The sequence below is a fragment of the Musa acuminata genome, chromosome BXJ2-4 (assembly GCF_036884655.1).
Source record: "Musa acuminata AAA Group cultivar baxijiao chromosome BXJ2-4, Cavendish_Baxijiao_AAA, whole genome shotgun sequence".
Taxonomy (NCBI): Eukaryota; Viridiplantae; Streptophyta; class Magnoliopsida; order Zingiberales; family Musaceae; genus Musa; species Musa acuminata.
In genome coordinates this window covers 44667714-44690733 of record NC_088341.1, presented here as the reverse complement: position 1 = coordinate 44690733, position 23020 = coordinate 44667714, and the positions used below count along the sequence as shown (strand labels likewise).

General features: G+C 42.3%; 5 protein-coding genes across 6 annotated transcripts; 2 read left to right on the top strand and 3 right to left on the bottom strand.

Annotated features, from left to right (window-relative positions):
- Positions 1–3632: 3632 nt before the first annotated feature.
- Positions 3633–4987, top strand: LOC103983372 (protein G1-like4). Of its 2 annotated transcripts, none has more exons than XM_065106642.1 (2): positions 3633–3766; positions 3956–4987. In XM_065106642.1, the coding sequence occupies exon 2, from the start codon at positions 4068–4070 to the stop codon at positions 4680–4682; it is 615 nt and encodes a 204-aa protein (XP_064962714.1). In that variant the 5' UTR covers positions 3633–3766; positions 3956–4067; the 3' UTR covers positions 4683–4987. The 2 variants fall into 2 exon arrangements, with proteins under 2 accessions (XP_064962714.1, XP_064962713.1); XM_065106641.1 differs by having other exon boundaries at positions 3696–3865.
- Positions 4988–9135: 4148 nt separating this feature from the next.
- On the bottom strand, positions 9136–14232 carry LOC135611180 (mitochondrial import inner membrane translocase subunit PAM16 like 2-like). The gene is made up of 4 exons (XM_065106634.1): positions 14020–14232; positions 11433–11520; positions 9626–9756; positions 9136–9504 (listed from the first exon to the last, which is right to left on the bottom strand). The coding sequence occupies exons 1-4, from the start codon at positions 14020–14022 to the stop codon at positions 9382–9384; spliced, it is 345 nt and encodes a 114-aa protein (XP_064962706.1). The 5' UTR covers positions 14023–14232; the 3' UTR covers positions 9136–9381.
- Positions 14233–14396: 164 nt separating this feature from the next.
- On the bottom strand, positions 14397–17710 carry LOC103982466 (protein CNGC15b). Its single transcript, XM_009399399.3, has 8 exons — positions 17361–17710; positions 17165–17252; positions 16526–17084; positions 16229–16441; positions 15869–16158; positions 15694–15805; positions 15352–15588; positions 14397–15269 (listed from the first exon to the last, which is right to left on the bottom strand). Exons 2-8 carry the CDS (start codon positions 17191–17193, stop codon positions 14589–14591), a joined length of 2121 nt encoding a protein of 706 aa, XP_009397674.2. The 5' UTR covers positions 17194–17252; positions 17361–17710; the 3' UTR covers positions 14397–14588.
- Positions 17711–18084: 374 nt separating this feature from the next.
- Positions 18085–19813, bottom strand: LOC135611179 (uncharacterized). Its single transcript, XM_065106633.1, has 5 exons — positions 19702–19813; positions 19597–19623; positions 19401–19480; positions 19247–19323; positions 18085–19042 (listed from the first exon to the last, which is right to left on the bottom strand). The coding sequence occupies exon 5, from the start codon at positions 18685–18687 to the stop codon at positions 18199–18201; it is 489 nt and encodes a 162-aa protein (XP_064962705.1). The 5' UTR covers positions 18688–19042; positions 19247–19323; positions 19401–19480; positions 19597–19623; positions 19702–19813; the 3' UTR covers positions 18085–18198.
- A 167-nt stretch (positions 19814–19980) lies between these two features.
- Positions 19981–22938, top strand: LOC103982468 (disease resistance protein RPS5-like). Its single transcript, XM_065106632.1, has one exon. It carries the CDS (start codon positions 19981–19983, stop codon positions 22834–22836), a length of 2856 nt encoding a protein of 951 aa, XP_064962704.1. The 3' UTR covers positions 22837–22938.
- Positions 22939–23020: the final 82 nt, after the last annotated feature.

The window sequence follows — 23020 nt, the reverse complement described above, 5'->3', positions numbered from 1 at the left end:
TTATCCATCCTTCCACACACCAATACTGCTAGTAGAATTTGGAGTGATGTTGACCTCAAACCAAACCTATTTATATCTTTAGTCGCTTGTCAGGTCTCGGTGATCTGTCATGCAGTCTCAGTAATACTATGAACTCTCTCTCTCTCTCTCTAGCCTTTTAAGCGTGCAAACACAAGCGGTGATGGAGAGGACTGTGCAATGTGTGTGGCTGATAGGGGAATCTATAATGCATACTACAGCGTCGTCACTTTCCTCGGACCGATGATGATTTCGGAGCGAGTTGGCCAAATCGTGCGTGTGGGGACTAAAACGATGCATGTTTTAGAGGTTGCCCATCTTATTTGGAGTGATACATGAAAAGGTGTAGCTATCAGACTTGCATTCAAATGGGATTCATTATATCACACAATCAAAGCCCACTGAGAGGTGATATGGCTGTGCAGATTACTATGGTATCAGATGGCTTTCGGATGGTGCATATGGATTCTAATTTTCCTAATTTTTGTTCAGATTTTGCATGTTTAGGCTGTTAGAAATGTTGTGCACATTATTTGGACCATTTGAATGTTTTTGATGTATATAACCTCTCTCATGTGTATAGAGAGACAAATCGGATGGTTAAACATTCTTTAGAGACATGACGATATCATCATTTTTTACATATGAGAGTAGCTTTTTCATTTGAATTTTTTGTTCCACTCTGATATTAGATGTTAGGAGCGGCCTTTGTAATGCTTCAACTTAGTTAATATATATTTTATATTTAATAAAAAATTCTATATGCTAAAATTATCGAAGATTTAAAACACGGTGACTTTCGCAAATGGATCTAATACATCATCATTAGACAAATATTTTAGATTAAATTTAGTATGAATCGATGTGGAGGTTATGCTGAGCTCAACAAAAAAAAAAATTATCATATAATATTTAACATAAGTGAGTGAGTGAGCGAGCGAGTCTCGTACATTATCACCGTAGCAATGTTTTAGGTATAAAACTTATCGAATAATATTTTGAACACTCAACCATTAGTAAATAGGTTCGATATAACAAAGCTAGATCATTGTTTAGGTATATCGTTAACTCTTGGTAAATGGATTTCGAACCCTTAACTTGTGATAAGTGGGTGTAAAAATTATCGAATGAAGTTTCAAGCCCTGAAATTTAATAAGTGAGCCTAATAGATCATTACCAAACCAATATTTTAAATACGAGAAATGAGATGTTGATCTTTAATCTTTGATAAGCGGGTCTAACATACCGTAAAACCGTAACAAATATCGTAAGACTAACTAGCTAAAAAATGTCCCGCATTATCTCATCAATAGTAACACATGATGATTAACGTGCACTATTTTCTTTTTTGCTTTGATTAAATCAATGTGTTTTATTGATCGTTTGATGCTACATCGATCGATTTTAGTTACCTCTGAGACCTCCTATCGGACCGTGAGTTGGGAGAAGTGTTATTGTCAATCGAAGAAAAGGAATGTCATGATGCTCATGTTGAGAATAGGGTTTAATAATGACGGAACACGTTCTCTAGTCCTCTCAAGTTTTGATTGCTATAGTAATATGTACTAATACTATTAAATAACTCATTCGAGAAAGGAATATTGGAGAAACTTTTACCTAAAGAAAATTATAAATCAAACTTTAAGACACTTTTCATAACCATTAGTGGGCAAAAAATTATTAATATGCTTCATGTAATTCGACATAAAAAAGATAATTATCCAACAAATACCGAAAGTTATCTTCTAAAATTGCAGGTCTTTTTTTATTATGATGAAGACTTTGCATTCTTCGCTTGAAGAAATGCACAAAAGTAGAAGGATTCTTTGACTGCATAGTTTCAATCTTTAATTGCTTAGAGTAAAACTATATAGCTATTTGAGAGAGAGAGAGAGAGAGAGAGAGAGAGTTTTCATCCTTAGCATGAGAATCATATTTACCGATTTTGATTCTTACTTGTTTGAATATCAAATAGATGTTTGATATTATTTGTTTTGCAATCATTTGTTTCCTGTTTATTTATTTGGAAGCTTCTTTTTTTCTCAAATTCATGATTGGATGTAGCAATATTGATAATGTTGTTATACTAAACAAAAAGGCAATCTTGTACCTATAACATTACTCAGATCCATTGTAGGGATGATTTGGAAAGAGATTGTTAAATGTGAAAAAAAAACATGAAGCATAAAGTCATCTTTAATCATGAAAACTGACTCTCTCTTTTTTATAGCTTTTTACTCACACGCGCGCGCGGCCCGCGCGCGCGCACACACATATATATATATATATATATATAGAGAGAGAGAGTACAAAAGGGTTTTAGGTTGTGAAATCTACACAGAAAAAGAGACCAATTTTTGGCATGTAAATGTGTTAAAAAATGAGACAAATTTGCCACTCACTAACATCATTATTATATAGAAAATTTTGAAAAATAAAAAAAAAACTTATAGATTTCCAATCTCTTTAAAGATAATATAGGAAATACAACATTGAAAATTTGCTGCTATATTATTTATACCATTTGACGAGTAACTTTTTTTTATAAATATATTAAAAAATCAGTAATATACATAATAAATTTTAATTACATAAATATATGAACAATAATAAGAAAAATACTAATAGTCAATTATCATCCGAAATGTGATAGCTCAGTCAGCATTGGGAAGATAAAACTTGCCTTCTTTGTAAGTTTAAAGAAACGATTTAGGTTGTCTCTTTTCTTTTCCTACATCTAACTGTTCGTTCATGAAATATTTCATTGGCTATTCTTTCATTTTATTCGAAAAATATTATTTTTAACATAATAATTAAGATAAAATATTTTTTATTATTTGTCAGACGAATTTAAACATCGAAAGAATCGGATCAAAAAATCTACACTTGCAAATGACCATCAGAACACTTGAGTGCTTCCACCTTAGATCGCGAAAAGTTTGAAAGATACCTCGATGATATGTGGATCCAAACAGTATCGAATTGATGAAGATGTCACCCAATTTCCCCAACAAACAGTGTACAAGTTAAAGTCTCGATTATTTGGAGTGGCTGTATGAGTCGGTGTCTTTTGCACTCATCCTGCTCTGTTGACACCGTCAGTCAACCAGTCAACATAATAAAGCTTCTTGGTTGCAATATAAATTTTGATGGTGTGCGTACAAACAACATGTCGTCATAAAATGTGAATTACAGGTTGAAGAGCACTGAGGTTATTGACGCCAAAGAGAGATATGAATGAGAAGTCAGAGAGAAATATCTTGAGAGAGAGAGAGAGAGAGAGAGAGAGAGAGGAGTGAGGGATATCTAAGAATGCCATAATCTTTACTGGTGGAGTTTGTGTTCATTGCCATTGCTACTGTGAATTCCACCATGCATGGTTGCTTTTATCCCATCACATCACTGTCAACCTTTTGTCTCCATTCACACAAAAACCCTAACTTGTTTCTCTGCGTTCTGATGGCAAAGAGCTCTCTGGGGTCCCACAAAGAGCAACATTTCCATAGTCGTCCCTGCTCAGCTTCCTCTGCCTACAGAAGCGCGTACGATGTGGGAATCTTTTTCCCCTCACAACAAGACATCATCCAACTGGAAGAAAGCTCCCCTGGGAAACAGTAAGCTTCCACATCACTCAACCTCTCATCTCCCCTTCCTCTCTCTCTCTCTCTCTCGCTTGTTGCCTGTTCAGGTGCCTCAGGATCATGGCGCTCCAAGTTTCCTAGTCCTTCCTCACCCTTGGATCGTGTAGGTAAATTCCATGTTGAAAGCGTTCTTGATGTGCTGCTGCTTTGGGGAGATCGAATTGGCTAGATCGTGTCGATTCTCAGGAGGAGAACTGATCGGTCAAGTAGATCATCGAATTATGGTCGTCATCACCATCATCGATTCGGTTCTTGTAAGCTATGTGTGAATCCTGTTCTTGAAATCTTGTGTGCAGACGAAGCCGAGTGTAATTGGACTGGGGAGGATCACTGGAGAAGAAGAAGAAGAAGAAGAAGAAGAAGAAGAAGAAGAAGAAGAAGAAGAAGAAAGAAGAAGAAGCTGCCCCCATGAACTTGATACCCAACGCCGATAGCCCCCACCCCAACACCAGCGGTGCCACCTCAATGGCTGCCACCAGTACCGGTGCAGCTGCCTCCTCCTCCTCCTCCTCCTCCATCGCTCCTTCCTTAAGCCGCTACGAGTCACAAAAGCGACGCGACTGGAACACGTTCGGGCAGTACCTCAGGAACCACCGCCCGCCGCTCTCGCTCTCTCAGTGCAGCAGTTCCCATGTGCTGGAGTTCCTTCGCTACCTGGACCAGTTCGGCAAGACCAAAATCCACACCCACTTGTGCCCCTTCTTTGGCAACTCCAACCCCCCCGCGCCGTGTCCCTGCCCTCTCCGTCAAGCCTGGGGCAGCCTCGACGCCCTCATCGGCCGCCTTCGTGCCGCCTACGAGGAGAACGGAGGCAAGCCTGAGTCCAACCCGTTCGGTGCCCGCGCCATCCGTCTCTACCTCCGCGAGGTCCGCGAGGTCCAATCAAAGGCACGCGGCATCAGCTACGAGAAGAAGAAGCGCAAGAAACAACAACAACTCCAACAACAACAACAACAGCAACAACAACAACAACAACAACAACACGATCAGCATCACCCCCCACCACCCCCGGCCGCAGCCTGACGTCCGACCTGCGATTGCCGAGCATGCCATTAATGCTTGTGTTGCCACACCAGATATGCCTTAGATCCTCCTCCTTGCTTTGATCGGTATGGTGTTTTCTATTAGGTTATCACTGTCATCCAGTCTGTGTGATCTCTTTCCTGTTTGCCGATTGAACATATGAACGACTTGCCGATAAATATTACAGCTTCATAAGGTGTAGGTTTTCCCTAATATGAATGTGCAGTAGAAACATCAAGTGGTAGTGTTATCAGTAGGACGTGCATCATTGCGAAAAGAAAGGAAAGAATGTACGTGAGAGGCGAGTGGAGCAAAAAGTTGATACGGGACTGCGGTGAGAGCCCCCATTTATGGGGAGTGTCACATTTCAATTCTTACCAACACAGGAAAAGTTGTGCTCACTATTTCCATTTTGACTGAGAAGACCTCACTGCAAATGGATGTACGTAGATTCTCGCTATGTCAAAGCAAAAGCATTTGCTCGGTTGGGTCATTCACAGATCGACCTTTCTCTTTTCCCCATCTGATGATCAAAAGCTAAGCTGTAAAACCCAAGACTTCACGAAACACAAAAACGACTACAGGGATTCTTCGGTTTCCCTGTTTCTCATGCTATGGGAAGAACTTAGGGTTTGTGAGAGCTGCAGATGGTGTTGAGGTCATGTCCTCACGCACTCGACGGATCAAAGCACGATGGTGATGCGATGATTTGTAATGCTTTGATGATTTCAAGAAAGTTGGTAGACATGCAATTCTAATTTGTACTTAGTCATATAGAGTAAGTTTCTGCATTTAAATAGTTCATGATAGTTTGATTATGACTTGGAAGAAAGTGAATGGTTTGTGCTTCATAATTATCTAAAATCTGCAGATACTTCTATTGGAATTGTCATAATCTACTGTGTGCTATTCTACATTTTTGTTTCCTCTTTCTCTTTTGTCTTCGTGAAACCTTCCTATGTCTAAAAGTTTCTGAGGTTTTATCGTCCAGAAAAGAATAATGGTGGACTCATCTTGCTATTTTATCACTGCAAACTATGAGAATTCTGGACTATGCTCTATCAGCTTCCTTCCCTAAGAACACTGTGATACCTTAACTCACAACCAAATCAAAGTATGACCAATAATTGAAATCAGAAGCAGCATCTAAATATGAGATACTTCATGATAAGCTGTGAGATCATTTATATTAGACACTAATATTCTATTACCGCAAGATTACTGTCGAAAAAAGGCTAAGAGGAGATAAACCAATCTGTAGTTTGTCATGTTGGAAGACTGGAATTTGTGCTAGGACTTGAGGTATAATTGCATAAAATGTTTCTGAAACCATAATACTAGCATGCCTATCTAATTTATGTGACTATAAACTTGTGAGAATCTAGAAAATGAAAGAATTATGGTGATCCAAAGATGGAGACAAACCATTGTCTAATTTATGTGTTGCTTAGGTCACCTATCTAATTTCCTTCCTCTATTACCCTATTCTTACAGCAGTGATCTTGATTTGTGTCATTTGCTAGAACAGTTCAAGATTATGTCTACAATTATCTTACAAAGTGGTCTTCCCTTGGTCACAAAATAATTGCTATCTCTACCATTATATGGGAAAAATAATTCCTCAGATTTTTGGAAGGAAATTAAACTAAAAGTTTCATCTGCAAATAAAATGCAATCAGAAGAAGAACTGCTAACTATTACCCTGTCACCTTACAACAAAGAAGCTTGTAATTCTTTCTGATTCTTTTTCTTTGTCTGGAGTCAAAATGCTAGGAAGCTTATTGATCTCTCATTTTCGACGAATATCCATTTCAATAAATTGTACTGTAATTCTAGTATTTGAATCTGCAATTTACATGTAAACTAAATCAAATTATAATGTAATAGATTTTCCATTAAATGAAGCTTGGAATGAGAACACAATCACTCATATATATACATAATGCAATTCTTTAGTAAGACAATCTTCTACCACTTCATGAACTACATTATCATTTATTTTCTTACCTTATCTCTTCTCCATTTCATGAGTTCCTGAACTGTTGAAACAAAGTGTTCTTAACAGAACCTTTCAATGTGTATGTTTGTATCTTGGAAAGTTACTTCATTAGTTCTGGGAAGAGAATGCTTCAAGTGACCATAGAAAGAAGACATTGTCCACAAAGATTGGTACTTAATTTTATTAAACTCATGCAATCATTATAGACTATCCTTCCTTTCTCAGAGTAGCTAATCCAGTTATAGCTTTTCTTGATTGTTCAATTTGTGGAATAATATATATATATATATATGCCTTCTGATGATATATATGCCACAATAGGTCCTAAGTAATGCTTCAAACATGTAAAGTCTAATTTGTTCACTACATTCAGAACATAATTTGTGCATCTAAGATAAATCATAAATAACAATGTTCTTTACTTCAATAATTGATCTTAGCACTTACCTATGTCTCAAAATGTTCATGATCTAACTTAGGGTTCTAGTACTATCGAGGACTGATCCATAAAGATCAGAAAAACAGGAACAGTGTGAAGTGAGACTTTCATTTATAGTTTTTTGCAGCAATTCATCTAAATATTCATTAAAAAGAGATTTTGAAGTGCTTCAAATAGGAACTACATTTTACTTTATAGATTAGGTTCTTGCATTTACTCCCAACCAAAGGCAATTAATGCCAGTGATCTCAGACATATAAGAGAAAGGCAACTACTGTAAGCAAATTTAGGTAGAAATTTTGTAGTTTTCCAGCATACATGATATCAAAAGTTACATGAATTTTGGATCATGTTTAACTTCAATATGTTCCAACTGATACACAAATGCATAAACATTACTGCATATTATTTAGCTCACAGATCTAAAGAGACAACATTGATAACTAAGCTATTTAGTGTTTATTAGGTTTGTGACAACAAAACCATGAATCCTGCAACACATACCATGTTTGATGCACATGAATGATGGAAAAGAATCATCAGCTCATGGTGAAAAGAGAAGACTGAGAGAGGTTGTTCTCTTATTCTCATCCAAGGCTCTTCATTAGTAGGATTAATCACAAGCATTGGATTTTTCCCTGTTTTCTATGATCATGGAGAGAGCTTAATTACAAGTGGATTGTGGTTGATTCCTTCTATCAATTTCTTTTCTCTTTGCCATTGTTTGTCTTGGTTTATGGTGATTGATTGCCGGATCCTATCACTGACTTTGAGTTATTGTTGTCAAGGGATTAAGATTGGTAATGATTATCTATTTAAAAATATAAATAGTTAAATAATTTATCTTTTATGTAAGTTTTGATACTTTTTAAATAATGTTTTTGACATATTTTCAAGAACACTCTATCGTGAAAAAAAATATATTAAAAAAATACCTATTGATCTTGCTTATGTATTTTTGTATTGAGTTACAAGAGTTTTCAACAATATCAAATATTTAAAATAATATAACGTAGAAGAAAAATACTGTAATCGACGATCGATCTAATTCGATAGACTTGTTCACCTTATGAACTTGATCTATAAGAAAAAAATAAATAAAAATAGATGATTGATTATCAAATGAAGCTATATTCAAAATTAGACGCGGAAGGAAACGCTGGTAGGAAAATATGAAAATAATAATAATAATAATAATAATAATAAGATTTTAAGGAAATTAGTCCATTTTGTTTGTGCCACCACAGTCGAAGTCCGTGTGATGCACCTCGGAAGAGGGCAGGAGAATCTTTGAATGCGCGGTGGGAAAGGACAGGACATTCTTGTAATTTGATTTGGCTCCGCCCCGCCGAATGGCGCCTCCCTCCGCTGACGCCGCCACCTCGTATTCACCACGGCGCGCAGTATAAGCTTCTGTGTGTGTCACTGCAGCGTGCTCCCATATCAGTCAGCGTACGTCAAGCAAGAGACGCTCGCTGCTCTCTTTTACTATGCCTGCTGAAAGCGATTTGGCTGTCGGTGCAATTTGGATGTCCACTTTGCCCTTCCGCCTAAATTTCTCCAGCGGAATTGGATATCTGTGTGCCGGAGATGCGATAGCCAAAAGCATATATATATATATATAAACCTTAGTTGAGTTAGAAGAAGGGTTAAGTCGTGTACTAAACTTGAAAGACTTGCATCTATCTAGTTTGCTATATTCTCACAAGGCACATAACTCGACCAAGAAAAAGATGGACATAAGGGTGGAACGATATAACGACGTACGTGAAGAACTACAGAGGCTATAGCCGAAAGAAGCAAATTATAAAGAGTAATACTCTTGTAGGTGATTGGTGTGAAATACTCAAATTCTATCAATCAATTAATTGCCTCTCGTAATTTTCCAAAATGTGCAACATCTTCTATATTTCATGTGCTTATAAATTATAATCCATACGGCCGCCGCCATCTTCAACGATAGAAAGTCTCATAGGGGGATGAAAAGTAATTTATGCTGCAGTATGGAACAAATGTAAGCAATCAAAATAACCCCCTTTTTTTATGAAAGAAAAAAGGGTTGTTTAGTCCCCTGTTGATTTTTGGTCATACTAACTACAAGGGGAAAAGACACTTCCACCTGTTTCGAGATACAAAAGGTGGGGGGGTTGTGTATATTCATCATGTTATTCATACGTAACAACAAGGAATGAGAGCTTTCAGAGTAAAAGAAAAACACGTATAGCTGTTTCGTGAAAAGAATGAAGGCATTAATTTGGGTTTCAACTGGATCCCTGATTATTCTCCTTGTAAACAGCTTCTAAACATTCCTTTGCCCGATGAACTTTCGACTGGAGGTAGAAGCTCCCGTTTTTAGTATTGTTCTCAAATAAGACATCATATTTCTGCATAGACAGGATTAAATGTTGATCCAACAAATGTGTCTCTGTGTGTGTGTGTGTGTGAGAGAGAGAGAGAGAGAGAGTGAGAGAGAGAGAGAGAGAGAGAGAGGTTAGAAGGGCAAACCTGCATGACTTCTTCCCATGACGAGTTCTCAGATATCCCTAAGATCTGTCGAGCTTCCTGTTCAGTCATTGCCCTACTTGCTCTGCGGATATTGTTAATTGCCTCATGTGCAACACCATTTTTATTGGCATCTGCGGTGGCCAAAAAATGAAACAAACATCTATCAAACACGGTCATTATACTTACAAAGTGCAGAGACGTGATTTGTCCCAGACAATTTTAATTTCCATTATGGTCCACCACCTTGGTCGTGCAAATGTTCAAAGGACCATACAGCTAACACACCGATTCAGTGCTCCCAAATGTGGCATGTTTTAGGTCATGCGACTTTATCACATTTATGTGGTATGTTCCATGCGTCAAACATGTGGCACCATACACCTATTATACATACCTTCATATATGCTGTTTCCTTCTTCCTCGTTATCTTTTTTCTACCAACCTCCTTGCCATTATTTGGCCACAATAGATGCCAAAATAATAGGACATTGATCTCTTAGACCTTTAACAATTTTGTATTATTTATCACACAAAACACACTCGAATGAGTATAAATTTCATCCCGAATGAAGCCTCACGGTTACCTATTCACCTACTTATCATTAGAAATGGATCATATGATCATATACTTCAACTTAAACCCATAACTTACTTGGCATTCCATATTAGTAGTTTATAATTCATTTGGGTCATTTGCCCCTATACAAGTGAAAACTAACAGAGACATTCCTCCAAAATGTGTAATTGCATCAATAGACATCCAAAAGCAGATTCCTCATGAAAATGCCTTGCATTCAGCGACCATTTCCTGATAGCACAAACCATGTTTCAAACTTCCTTTTACTAAATATGATCAGTATAAGTTTGTACTATTATAAGACTTAGGGAATTTACAACACCCACTCCCCATGCAAAAAAAAATGATTTATACTAATATTACACTTGCTTCATCATCCAATTTATCATAATATAGTGTTACATCTCTAAAACCTGTAGGAATTTTGCCAAGCTGGTTGCCTGGTCAATTATGACTGTGGCAGCCCAACTCACGATGAGTTTCAAGACATTTTTTTCCCAATTCTTGATGGAAACCAATGAATTATAACCTAAAATCAGTAGTTTCAAAAAGCACAACTGCACTAGTTCAGGGAGATCTGCAACGAAGATCCATAGGAATGTAGATTCACTATTATATGAGGCAAGTGATCATTTTCGTTCGATCGAACTGCAAAGGGCTTCCAGATTTTATTGGTGTGTGAGACACACCAACACATGATTTAACAACTTAAGGTATTTGTTAAAATGTGTATTCAGTGAGACACTTTCACAGATACCTCTAATATGATTTGTTATTCAGTGACCAAAACATAATTTGTACTCGAAGCTCTAGTTGCTAAGTAGTTACACTGGAATGTGCAACAAGGACTGAAGGTAATCCTCTATTTGAACAGAGGGACACAAATGCCGTAAGGTCAATGATGAAAAGAACATAACCAGGAACACCCTAATCAAGACGAACATTTTAAAATTGCAGGAACCCTGGTAAAGTGTTTTCTAGATGATACTCATATGGAACTTGATATCATGAACTCGTTTTAATGAGGGGGGCATGCAGACTGCATTTATGTCAATGTCGGAAAAAAAATGCCACAATGATCCACAGAACTACCTTCTATCATTTTAAGGAACTCATCATACAGGAAATTTTTTATAATATTTTCATTTTCATTATACAAAACCAAGGAGAAGAATGCTAGACAACTGAAAACTAATTTTAGAAAAAGAAGAATGTAATTAAGAAACTTACTTTCCAATGCTTTACGATATGCTTGCAACACAGCCCTTCCCAAAATACCAGAGCCCATTATAATTAAGTTGGCAATAAGTTTTGCAGCCTATTTAAAAAACAACAAAATAGGAACATAAGTAAGGATATCCATACAAGTATCCCTATTCCAAGATTACCATTTCAAGTCACTAAATAACTCTAAGATGCTACAAGAAGATGAATGGCAGAGATTTATCTTAAAAAATCAAGAAGGCCATATTTTGGTATAAATGCAAATATGACGTATGCAAGGTAAGAGTGCTTTCTGAAAAAACATGTTCAGAAAGCACAAGTCCACGTTGCAAACATGTTGCAACTTTGCAGTTTGACCAGAAAGTTAAGTAAAAGACCTAGTATATTTGTCCTATAGGTCTTATATGTTTCATCTACAAAGAATGATGCAGAAAGAAACATACTGACCCTAATAATTAAGAATAATCAGCTAGTCACATAAAGGAGCAATCGAACATCAAAAGGAAACTTTGACAGTGAGAATAACACTTCCCCAGGGCCCTATCGAGCCTCTAAGAAAATAAAAACAGCACTTCTTTAAGAATTCTCCTCTTAAAGTAGCTAAACAATGACAATAAATCATTGTCACTCGTAGCTGTAAAAAGGCTCCAAAATATAGTTCAACTTCCTGGAAACAGGACATAATATGCTTGAAATCGATTTACAAATTAGCCACAAGGAATAGATGGGCAGGTTAGCTTGAAACCAAATACATCACTAAATCAACATGAATTCCTAGAGTAGAGATTTATTATTCATATTGGTGAGACCATACACACAAATAAGCAGAAATTATCAACAAAATGTGTCCATGACAAGATAACAGCAAAAAAAAAAAAGTGTTCATCATACGTATAGGACTACTGGATATAATTTTATATTTTAACACAAACATATAAATTTGAGGAGTTAAATGAGAAACGGGAACAAACTCATCTTTCATCAGTAAGTTAAATGAGCATCAAAATGCCATGGTGCCCACTTTCAATCCATCAGTAAGGTGAATTGTTAGGCAGAGTATGCACATTCTTCTTATTTTTGTTGCCCATATTCCATTAGCACATATGTGGCACCATAAGCATAGGTTGAATTGGAATCTAGATCATGATCAGCCAATGACAATATGATTGATATCAAATGGATTGGTCAGATCAGATCAATGCAATATTTTTTTCAAATTTTCCATCCATTTTACATTTTTTTTATAATATTTAGCATTAAATCATGGTTCATGGGATCAGCCGAAATCAACGTGACCCAATCTCGAATGAGATCAACTGATTCCAATATCGATCCCTCTGATTTTGGAAGAATCGAAAAGTCAGACAGAATCAGCAAATCCCAGGCCAACCTGACAGATCCTCATTGATCCTTGTGTGATTCCCACTTTCTACCAATTTTTATTCAAACTCTCCTTAATCGAGCCAGTCTGGGCTATATCCTTTAAACTGATCTTGGCTGATGTCTGTGTTCCATAAAGAAAACCAACAGCAATCCCAGGACAGAGTCAATCAATTTTGGTCAATCTTAATCCAAATCATGATTAATCTTGAGTCTCATCCAACATCAATAAATGTTCAACAATATTGTTGTTGAAATCGTTGTTATCCTAATTTTGTTTCTATACAATTAACCTCGATAATAAAGAAAAAAATGTATCCAATACACAAGGCTCCCGTCAATGTGAAATCTAGGGAGGCGTATTATATCAGAAATTTATGTAATAAAAACAAAGTGATGAAATCCTAATTTAGGTGATCTTATAAATCTCCCGAGGCAAAAGAATTAACACGCACGTTAGCATAAACGCAAGCACAATTCCTAGTACTGTCTCCTGACATAATTACTTGCTCAGATTGCAGAACGCGTCCCAGTGCACGAATAGGATTCCATACAATGGCGAGACCAATAAATCTTAAATAATCAGAAGCTCATAACGACCTGTTCTGAACTCACACCAATCAGGCAAATCACACAAGACAAACCTATACAATAAAAGTCAGTAATAAAACTAGCAGAGAAGCCCAAATTAGGTCTAAACATAATAAAGTCTCTTCCCGTTTACTAAAGAATCCTTGAATGAATTATCTTTGCCAGAATCACGTCAGCCTTAGGTCCAATCTCAATCTAAACCTAAGATCCTTTCTCACCACTATAGGGCGAGCTTAATAGATCGTATGATCCCCAAGAAGTTTACACGATTGCACGCTCATAAAGTAGCGTTGGTAGGTTGATTTCCTTCTCTTATTCAAAGAATCGACGACATAGAACCGCCAAACTTTTGTCTAAAAGCCCGATTTAAGAGTATACGAAATTGAGGACGACTAAACTCCTCCGGAAAGTGCTCCGAACCACTTAAAATTAATGTTTCGTAGAAAAGAAAACCCTAATCGGTGATCCGCAATCGAGATCCCTCAAAGAAAACAATAACGTTACCAAAGAAACGAGAGCTGCTAGAACAATTGGTAATACGACGTCTCAATAATCAGCAGGATATCCCATATGACGCAAGAAAGAACCAAAAAGAATCAAGAAAAGGGAAAAAATTACCGACCATTGATTGGGTTGCGTCGTGCAGAAACCTCAGTGAGCCACGGGAGACGAGGGTCTCAACGAATCGATGGGTTTTGGAGAGGAAGAATCGCGGGAACACAGCAAACTTCCGTCGGCTGGAAGAGGTTTCGTGGCAGCGAGGCAAAGGAGAAGAATTCGTGGGGCGAAAGAGAGAAGCTCGAAGACGACGGGTCGCGATGAAGGTTCCAGAACATCGTCCTCGTGTTATATAAGTCTGATCTCGAATCGTACGGCTGGCTACCGGAGATACCGAAACGAACGGTTCAGATATCAGGATAAGACAATAAAGCCTATTACTGTGAAGCGCGTGCCTAAAGGTCGAATGAGGTTAATTTCCCATGTCATGTCAATGTCGCGTAAGGGTGACAATTAAATGGATGTGCATGAAAAAGGATACAAAGTGATATGATAAACCATACATATAAGAGTCACTTCTGAAGGTGTTTGTGAGAATGCCAAGTACCCACAAGTCCATGGCTGTGATAGTAACTCCCGGACTCGAAAGGTCTTCCATGTACATACGAGTTTACTAGATTACAATCTATGTCTTTAGTTTTCGTCCTCCATGGAGAAGTCTGGTTCCTTGGGCTTCTTCAATGGCTTCCCCGCTTGTGCGGCAGTTTCTCTCTTTTTGGTGCTGGCCACGAACCGCGCGGCGAACACGGCCGCTCCTGCCCGCGGATTTGGAACCTCGGATGACTCCAGTGACAAAGAACGACCGTCCCTGCGGCCCTCCGTGACGCCGAGTTCGATCGATGCTCTCCATCGCTTTTGCCGGCGCCATGCGGCTTGGATGAAACATGCGCCCCACGACCGCCACTGGTGCGAGTAGAACCGGAACTTGTGGCGGAGCTGCTTGCTGTGGAGCCTCCGGAACTGGGAGGCCACGAACTTGAGGTCTTCCGCGACGAGAGCGAAGGCTTCGACCTCGGACACGGCCTGCACGGTGCGCGTCGACAGCGGCAGCGCGGCCGCAGGCCGGGGGTCGAGCGCCCAGGTGAGTAGCTCCTCCCCGCAGAACTCGCCCGGGCCGATCCGGCACGAGTTGAAAAACCCGGTGCGGCCGCCGTTGGTGGTGTCGGAATCCAGGTACCCGCGAATGATGAAGAGCATCTCGCTGGCGGGGTCGAGCTCGCGGACGAGGCACGTGCCCCGGGTGTAGAGCGCCGGCTTCAGCCGCTCGCAGATGGCTTCCAGCATCCGCTCATCCATTTCGTCGAACAGCGGCACCTGCATCACACGTTGAATTACCTTAAGTTCCTCAGCGAAGATCCATGGAGATGGTAGACACTCAAGCCGAGCATATGCATACTCGTCTAACTAGATCGAGGCAGAGGTGGCGCTTGATGTCTCTGCGGAGGTCCACAGGGAGGCCCTGAAGCAAGCCTTCTTCGTCTACCCCGCGAGTGGCCACCCATTTGAACTGGTGGTATCTTCGCACGCACTGTTTGAGCTCCCATGGCAGCTGGCGATGACGCATCCACTGCTCTGTGTCAGTCGTCTTAACCCTCCATTCTTCCAACCGGGCGGTCGTAGATTGAAGATAGGACTGTCAAGCGGAAACAATACGGTGAATTCTGCTCCTAATTAAGAAGCATAGGTGGATGTCAACTCTGTTCTTCTCGATGACCGAAGTTGAATCGCTAAGACTTACTTGCATATTCCCAATGAGCAGTCCGAAGAGAACCAAGCCAAGGATCGCGATGATGATTGCGAAGCCTATCTCGCCCACATTGGTGCTCGTCGAGAGGTTTTGCCCCAATGAGCTGCAGAGGTTCTCATGAGCTCAGATTGCAGATCGCAAGGAACTAATTCTACGGTCTTCTTACCTTAGGTTCTTCAACCCCCACCAGAAGCAGAAGAAGTACTTGTGGAAGAACGGGGATGAGGTCACATTAAAGTTCAACGCATCTGCATATATTCCGAACTGATAGAAGCTGTTGCTGGGATTGCAAAAGCTTGTGGGATCACTCTGTCGGTTCCAGGTGATCCTGGAATTGCCGAGGCTTCTGCAATCGAAGTATGTGTACCGACAAGATAAGCCTTCGAGTCGACATGCCTCTCGCCAACATGCTTCTTGGCGCTCGATCGATAGAAGATACCATGATGCTCCAATCACCTACGGCGAGGACAGTTGAAACAGGCTTTCCGGGAAGAAGATTATCCATGGCCAGAGGCTAAATACTTACATGGCTTGCAAGCATGTAGAGTAGAAGATTGTAAGCAGCACCAGCCCAAGCATTCTCGGTCATGACTCCTGTCATCCTCACGATCCTCTTGGATAGCGGGAAAATTAGGAACAGCCTCGGGATGTATTGGATGATGACGCTGAGCCGAAGGAAGTTCTTCGTGTTGTTGATGGCAGAGCCATTCAGGTAAGGAATGACGACCCATATGAGGAACTGCCAACACAGAGGTTTGAACACGATGGAGGAGTCTCTCACCATGAAGCAAAACAGGAAACCAAGTGTGACGGCTTTTGGTACCTGCGGCAGAGGGAGTGCAGCCACGAGATCAAGGAAGAAGCTCTTGGAGAGATATCTGGAGGTGATCTTGGAAGGATCGACGACGAGCTCACCTCTCCCAAATACTCGAGAGGATGGAGCGACGAATGCTGTCCGGAAGCGGACAAAGATGTGGACGAGGTACAGCACATCTGCCAGCGAGCGTACGACCGTAAGAGCTACCTCGAGCGGGACGCCGACGTCGATGCACTGCATGCCTGGAGTTCCCGGGATGTAGAAGAACAGAGGGTCGATGAAGAGGGAGACGAGACATGTCACAAGGAACACCTTATTCCACCGGTGAATTATGTGGCTGCGAGGATCGAACAGCCCGATTTGGCTGCCGACCAAGGAGTCGTAGTCCTCGGAGAAGACGCGCGATAGCACCTTCTGCCTGAAGGACTTGAAGGGTTTGTCAGGGCAGACTCTTGATCTTAAGCTACACGATCTCCATGTTGGCTCGGTGTTCTTGGAGTAGTCGTCGTCGTTCGAGTCGCAGTAGCTGGTTTCGGACATGGCAAACTCGACATCATCTTGGAATCTGAGAAGAACGAGAGAACACGATGATACACAACCAAGTTCATGAAGAATTCTTTCGTTGCTGATGTTAGGACGGCTCACCTTACAGATCTTGAGTTGGAGTAGGCCATGGCTGCTCACCGATGACAACTCGTCTCTGGCAGGTTATCTTGCGACCAACATCTTTAAACTGTGAGGACACAGATGTTGGCAAAGGCCAGCCATTAGAATCAAAAGCTCTCGCTCAACTACTTCCAGCAGAGATCTTGTGGAAAGAGGTATCAAGTTGCAGTAAAACCTGTGGATCTCTTCTCCTGAGAGGTCTGCAAACGTCAGAGCATCGATCATGTGACTACCTGTACTCGATGCTTCTTTCACTGACGACCTCTTAAAACCAGGAGCTGCTGCCAGGCCTTCCACGGTTCCCATTCTCTTGCTCCGAGCACGAGATCTGCAATGACAAGGAACAAATAAAGAAGAGGCTGATGACAGATTAGATATGTGCATACAGTGTCGTGTAGTATATATTCTTATGGTGATTTTGGATCCATCACAGGTCAAATCTCAGGTCATGGTTGTGTTGGTGCTTTCATATTATGTTCTCTGTGGTGCCAACAGATGCAGCAGCATAGATTGGAGAGTATCCAACATGGCATGACTTAAGATGCCAAACACAAGGATTCCTTAATTAATTAGGTTAAATGGACCACTGGTGGCACGTGAGCTCAACTTTCACCACATTATACAAAGGCGAAAATGTGTATATATATATATATATATATATATATATATATATGATATTTAACTATTTTTATTTATATAAAATTTTATGATAAATAACTATTAAAATTAAAGATTTTATTTTAAAATAGGTTCTAATGGGTGGCTTGTGCATTGTATTCAATCCCACCGGATAATCCAAATATATGCCAATTCTTCCCGATATGAAGCTATTTCTTAGTCTTGTTTTAACCTCTATGGAAGATTATGCCGACAGCAGTTGAATTTTGGGCACACAAAGCTGAACAAAGAATTTATCTTCTGAAAACATATACTCCCTAAGTTTTTCTCCCCTACTCAATAGAAATCAATTATAACAATGACAAATAATAAAGAACACACTAATAGATCCTTCTCTAATCATCTACAGCTCTGAGCTTCCCGTCGTCGAAGTTTCTTGCATGGCTGAACGAGTCATACCGCCATGGCTGTGTGGTCGGCAGAACGTTGGGTCGCATGAGCTTCCCGATCTCCGAGCGCACCCTGCCGAAGATGTGCCGCCAGCTCCCGTTGCTACCCCACCCAAGCACGGCCGTCTCCACCTCGTTCATCTCCATGTCCCGGGCGAACGCCGGCTTCCTGGAGAGGATCCACCCCCACCAAGAACCCCACCACCGTCTCAGAGGCCTGCCGGCGAAGTCTCCGATGGATGGCATGGACGCCGACTTCCTGAAGGCCCAGAGGGTGGAGGCCGAGGATGAGGAGGACTGGATCTTGCCGGAGAAAGAGGAGATCCTCTTCCTCAGGCCCATAAGATGGGTGTTCTGCTGCTGGGCTTGGGAGATGGGGAGGTCATTCTTGTAGGGCACGGTGGCGAAGAACCTGTTCTCGAACAAGGAGCCCATGGTTGCAGGAGAAGAAAAAGAAGGGGCGAAGACGGAGGGAAATCTGCCTCTCCTCTTCCTTTTGAGGGTCTAATGCTTTTGGGAGCAGTGAAGATGGGAGAAGGAAGGGCAAGGGTAGATAGAGAAGGGAGACATGGCTGGTCTTTCCTAATGTTGCACAGCTATCAGACAGGTTGGCTGTAGATTACGTGCTCATGTTGTACTCTTTAACTTCTAGAGCTGGTGGAATCTTCTTGGCAATTTCTGTCATAATATCCTTGTAACATCAATCAACCTCCCATGTTCTTCAGTATCTTCTGTCTGATTTCTTCTCTCTTTTCATTCCTTAGGAAAGGGATTTGCCAATGGATTCATGCTGTCAAGTTAGTGAAATTATATAATTCAGATGACAACTTTGATTCAATCATGCAAGCATCAAAACTTTTTATTACAGCACCAAGAAAATGTCAACCCAAAGGAACGAGATGAAGGAAACCGTGAAAGCAACAGCTGAGAGAAGAAACACACGGTTTCTCTTACGATTTCAACGAAACATGATTTCAAGAATCGGCAATGTTACCTGTCCGGTAGTGTGGAATGCCGAGTTATGTAGAAGACCCCACCGAAGCAAGGAGCGAAGAACAGCCGGTCATTCGTCTTTGAGAAGACGAGAAAAAGTCAATACACGCGATTGTAGAGAGAATGCCAACCAGAATATGGAAGAGTTCATGTACCTCGTGCTGTCTTCCAGTACTGGACATGGAGTCGTAGCAACCTCAAGTGGGGCTTAAAGCTGGCCGTGGCCGCAGTCAACCTGCTCCAGAAAAGTCAACTAAACAAGATGAAATATGAACACGGAAGCAATGATCTTTTATGCTTTCAGTTATTGATGTAATTGAAATTGGAACAAGCAAGGATGATCGTACTTACCTTTCGACGGATTTAACAATCTCTATCCTGCATAATAAAAAGTCAGATAAGCGGAATTGGTCAGAGTTACACCAACCACAAAGTTCAATGTAGATATTTGTTTACCGTCTCCCCAATCATTGCTGAGCTCGGTTTCGATGCTTCGCACGAAGCTGAGCTCGGCAAATCGTCTCCACTCGTTGCCAGTCTTAGGGTTTGCTTCTGGAATGTCATGGCGGAATTCTTCTTCTTTGTCTTCTTCGGAAACCTGTAGGCAGTTGCCGCACAGTAGACTTTTCTTCTTCGGAAACCTGAATGTCATGGTGGACGATCTACAGCAAAGGCTGCATATAGAGAGAGGTTTTAGTCTTTCTCTTCTGTGTTCTTTTCTCTAATCCATCTCCGATGTGCGATCCCGTCTCCCTTGCATGCCAAGCCTCACAACCTTTATGCACGGCCTGCCTGATTCCTGTACATGATAAGATTACGGAAACTTTGACCGCGTGCTTTCAACTCCGCCGGAACCGGAGCTTTCTCACGGAAGCGCTAAGCGACCTACGGGCCACCGCACAGAAAGTGAAGGACAAGGTCGAGGAAGAGGAGGCTCACCAGCGGATCTGCAATCCTGATGTCAGGCGGTGGCAGAAGAAGGTCGAGGAGATACTCCGGGAATGCGACGCCGACCAGGAGCATGAGGAACCAAAGAGATGCGCCTGCCTGTGTGGCTGCGACATGGATCTGGTCCACCGTCACCGTGTCGCCAGGAAAGTCGTCCAGAATCTGCAGGACGTGAACAAGCTGAGGTCAGATGGCGATGCATTCACTCCCCCCTTCACCCACGAGCCGCCACCGGAGCCGGTGGAGGAACTGCCGTTTGAAACGCAGACCATCGGGATGGAGTCGGCCCTAAGCCAGCTCCTATCCCGGTTTGACGACGCGGAGAAGAGCATCATCGGCGTCCACGGGCTAGGGGGCATGGGCAAGACGACGCTCCTCAAAACGCTCAACAACGAGCTCAAGGAGAATACCCGCGATTACCATGTGGTGATCCTGATCGAGGTTGCCAACTCCGAGACGCTCAACGTGGTCGATATGCAGAAGATCATCGCCAATCGGCTGGGTCTGCCGTGGAACGAGAGCGAGACGGAGAGGGAGCGATCCACCTTTCTGCGCAGGGCCCTGAGGAGGAAGAAATTCGTTGTCCTGCTCGACGACGTCTGGAAAAAGTTCCAGTTGGCGGACGTGGGAATCCCCACGCCAAGCTCCGACAACGAGTGTAAGCTGATCCTCGCCTCGCGGTCGAACCAGGTGTGCGTCGAGATGGGCGACAAGGAGCCCATGGAGATGCCCTGCTTGGGCGACAATGAATCGCTGAGGTTGTTCCGGAGCAACTTGATGGCCGAGGTCAGTGCCGCCATCGACCATGACAGCGACATGAGAAGAAGCGCCATGGATATCATACAGAGCTGCGGCGGCCTTCCACTAGCACTCAACGTCGTAGGCTGCGCTCTCGCGTGCAGCACGGATGCGGAGGAATGGAAGCAAGCGGCAAGAGCAATGAGGCGATACTCGTGGAGAATCAATGGCGTCGAGGAGATGTTGAACGTTCTCAAGTTTAGCTACGACAAGCTTAATGACACACAGCAGAAATGCTTCCTGTACTGTACTCTCTTCCCCGAGTACGGCTCCATAAACAAGGAACTGCTGGTGAACTATTGGGTGGCAGAGGAGCTCGTGTCCGGAAAAAGCTACGACGGGTATCCCACCGTGACGAAGCTGGTCTCTGCTTGCTTGTTGCAGAGGAGCGACACCGAGCCGGGGGAGGTGAAGATGCATCAGATTACCCGACAAATGGGCCATCGGGAAGCACCAAAGGAGAGATTCATGATAAAGGCCGGTCGTGCATTGAAGCAAGCACCTGATGTGCAGCGGTGGACAGAAGCCTCGAGGATCTCCCTGATGTGCAACGACATCAGGGAGCTCTCCATCGCCCCCAAGTGCAAGGGGCTTCTCACCTTGCTGCTCCAGAACAACCCAAACCTGTGCCACCTCGGCCCCAAGTTCTTCAGCTACATGTCCTCTCTCAAGGTGCTCGACCTTTCCCGCACCGCCATTGACAAGCTCCCCAACTGCAGCGCACTGGTTCAGCTGGCCTATCTCAATCTATCCCACACACCGATCAAGGAATTCCCCAAGCAACTCTGCGACGCGCTGGTTCAGCTGCTCTATCTTAACATGTCGAATACCTACATCACCCAGCTCCCCAACAACCTGTGGAAATTGAAGAAGCTGACGCATCTGAATCTAAGCGAAACATCGGCGCTCAAGGTGATCCCCCACGGCACCATCTCCAAGCTCTTCAACCTCAGATTTCTCGACCTCTGCAGGAGCCACTATGGGATCTCGGAATTGCCCGACCTGAACCTTGAGATGTTGAAGGACCTCGAGCTTCTGGGGATCACAATATACTCCCAAGCCGTCCTAGGCAAGCTGAAGAAAAGCGATCCGCTTGCGAGATCCACTCAGCGCCTGAGTCTGGCACATTGCCAAGGCATGGAATCCATCCAGCTCCTGGAATTCAAAAAGATGAGGCACCTCAAGGAGCTCTACATCGACAGCTGCAACCAACTGCAAGACCTAATAGTCGATCACGTCGAGACGGAAGACACCAGCATTCCACCGACGAAGAAGCGAGTTGAACTGAAGCTGCTCACGCTCGCGTTTCTGCCCGACCTCGTCCGAGTCTCGCTGGGGCCGGCGCCCCATCGATTCCAACACCTCCGCGACCTCACCATCAAGTCATGCCCCAAATTACGCAACGTGTCGTGGGTGCTACGCCTGGAATCCCTCGAGCGGCTCGTCATCTCCCAGTGCGACGAATTGGAAGAGGTCGTACACGAGGGGAGTGATGGGGCTTCCACGAGAACCAACGGCGTACCCGAGGTGGAGGAAAAGGGTGTCGAAGCATGTGAACAGAGAAGGGATGGGTTTCCGAAGCTGAGATCCGTGGTGCTGAGCGACCTGCGCAAGCTGAGGAGCATCAGCCAAACGGAGGACTTGCCTTGCTTGCAGAACATTAGGGTGGAGCGGTGCCCAAACCTCAGAAGGCTTCCGGTGGGGAGGATGCCAAAATTGGAGCAGATAATTGGGGAGAACGAGTGGTGGGAAGGAATGCCGCCGGAGACAAAGGCCGATCTGTGCAACTATTTCGTCCCCATTGAGGAGAAGAGCGGCAACAGCAGAAACCTACAAACCCAATAAATTTTGGGGTTATTATTTTTTTTTTCGAAGGATAAATTAGAAAAATGGAATTCGAGTTAAAATAATAATAATATGTCAAAGTCTTTGAGATCTCCTCCTTAACTGATGATTCAGATTACAATATTTCAAAATATTAATTAATTGATTAAATATAATTTCACTAACCTCGAAAGATTAGTCTATG

What these genes read in the sequence shown, in the direction of transcription:
- LOC135611180 (XM_065106634.1), bottom strand. An exon ending in ATATCGTAAAGCATTGGAAA is followed by an intron (nt 9,757 to 11,432) that starts GTAAGTTTCTTA and finishes TGGCCACCGCAG; the next exon opens with ATGCCAATAAAAATGGTGTT. An exon ending in CATGGGAAGAAGTCATGCAG is followed by an intron (nt 9,505 to 9,625) that starts GTTTGCCCTTCT and finishes CTGTCTATGCAG; the next exon opens with AAATATGATGTCTTATTTGA.
- LOC135611179 (XM_065106633.1), bottom strand. Translation starts at nt 18,687, where the DNA reads ATGGGCTCCTTGTTCGAGAACAGGTTCTTCGCCACCGTGCCCTACAAG.
- LOC103983372 (XM_065106642.1), top strand. Translation starts at nt 4,068, where the DNA reads ATGAACTTGATACCCAACGCCGATAGCCCCCACCCCAACACCAGCGGT.
- LOC103982466 (XM_009399399.3), bottom strand. Translation starts at nt 17,193, where the DNA reads ATGGCCTACTCCAACTCAAGATCTGTAAG. An exon ending in TCTACATGCTTGCAAGCCAT is followed by an intron (nt 16,159 to 16,228) that starts GTAAGTATTTAG and finishes TCCTCGCCGTAG; the next exon opens with GTGATTGGAGCATCATGGTA. An exon ending in GCCTCGATCTAGTTAGACGA is followed by an intron (nt 15,270 to 15,351) that starts GTATGCATATGC and finishes CGTGTGATGCAG; the next exon opens with GTGCCGCTGTTCGACGAAAT.
- LOC103982468 (XM_065106632.1), top strand. Translation starts at nt 19,981, where the DNA reads ATGTGCGATCCCGTCTCCCTTGCATGCCAAGCCTCACAACCTTTATGC.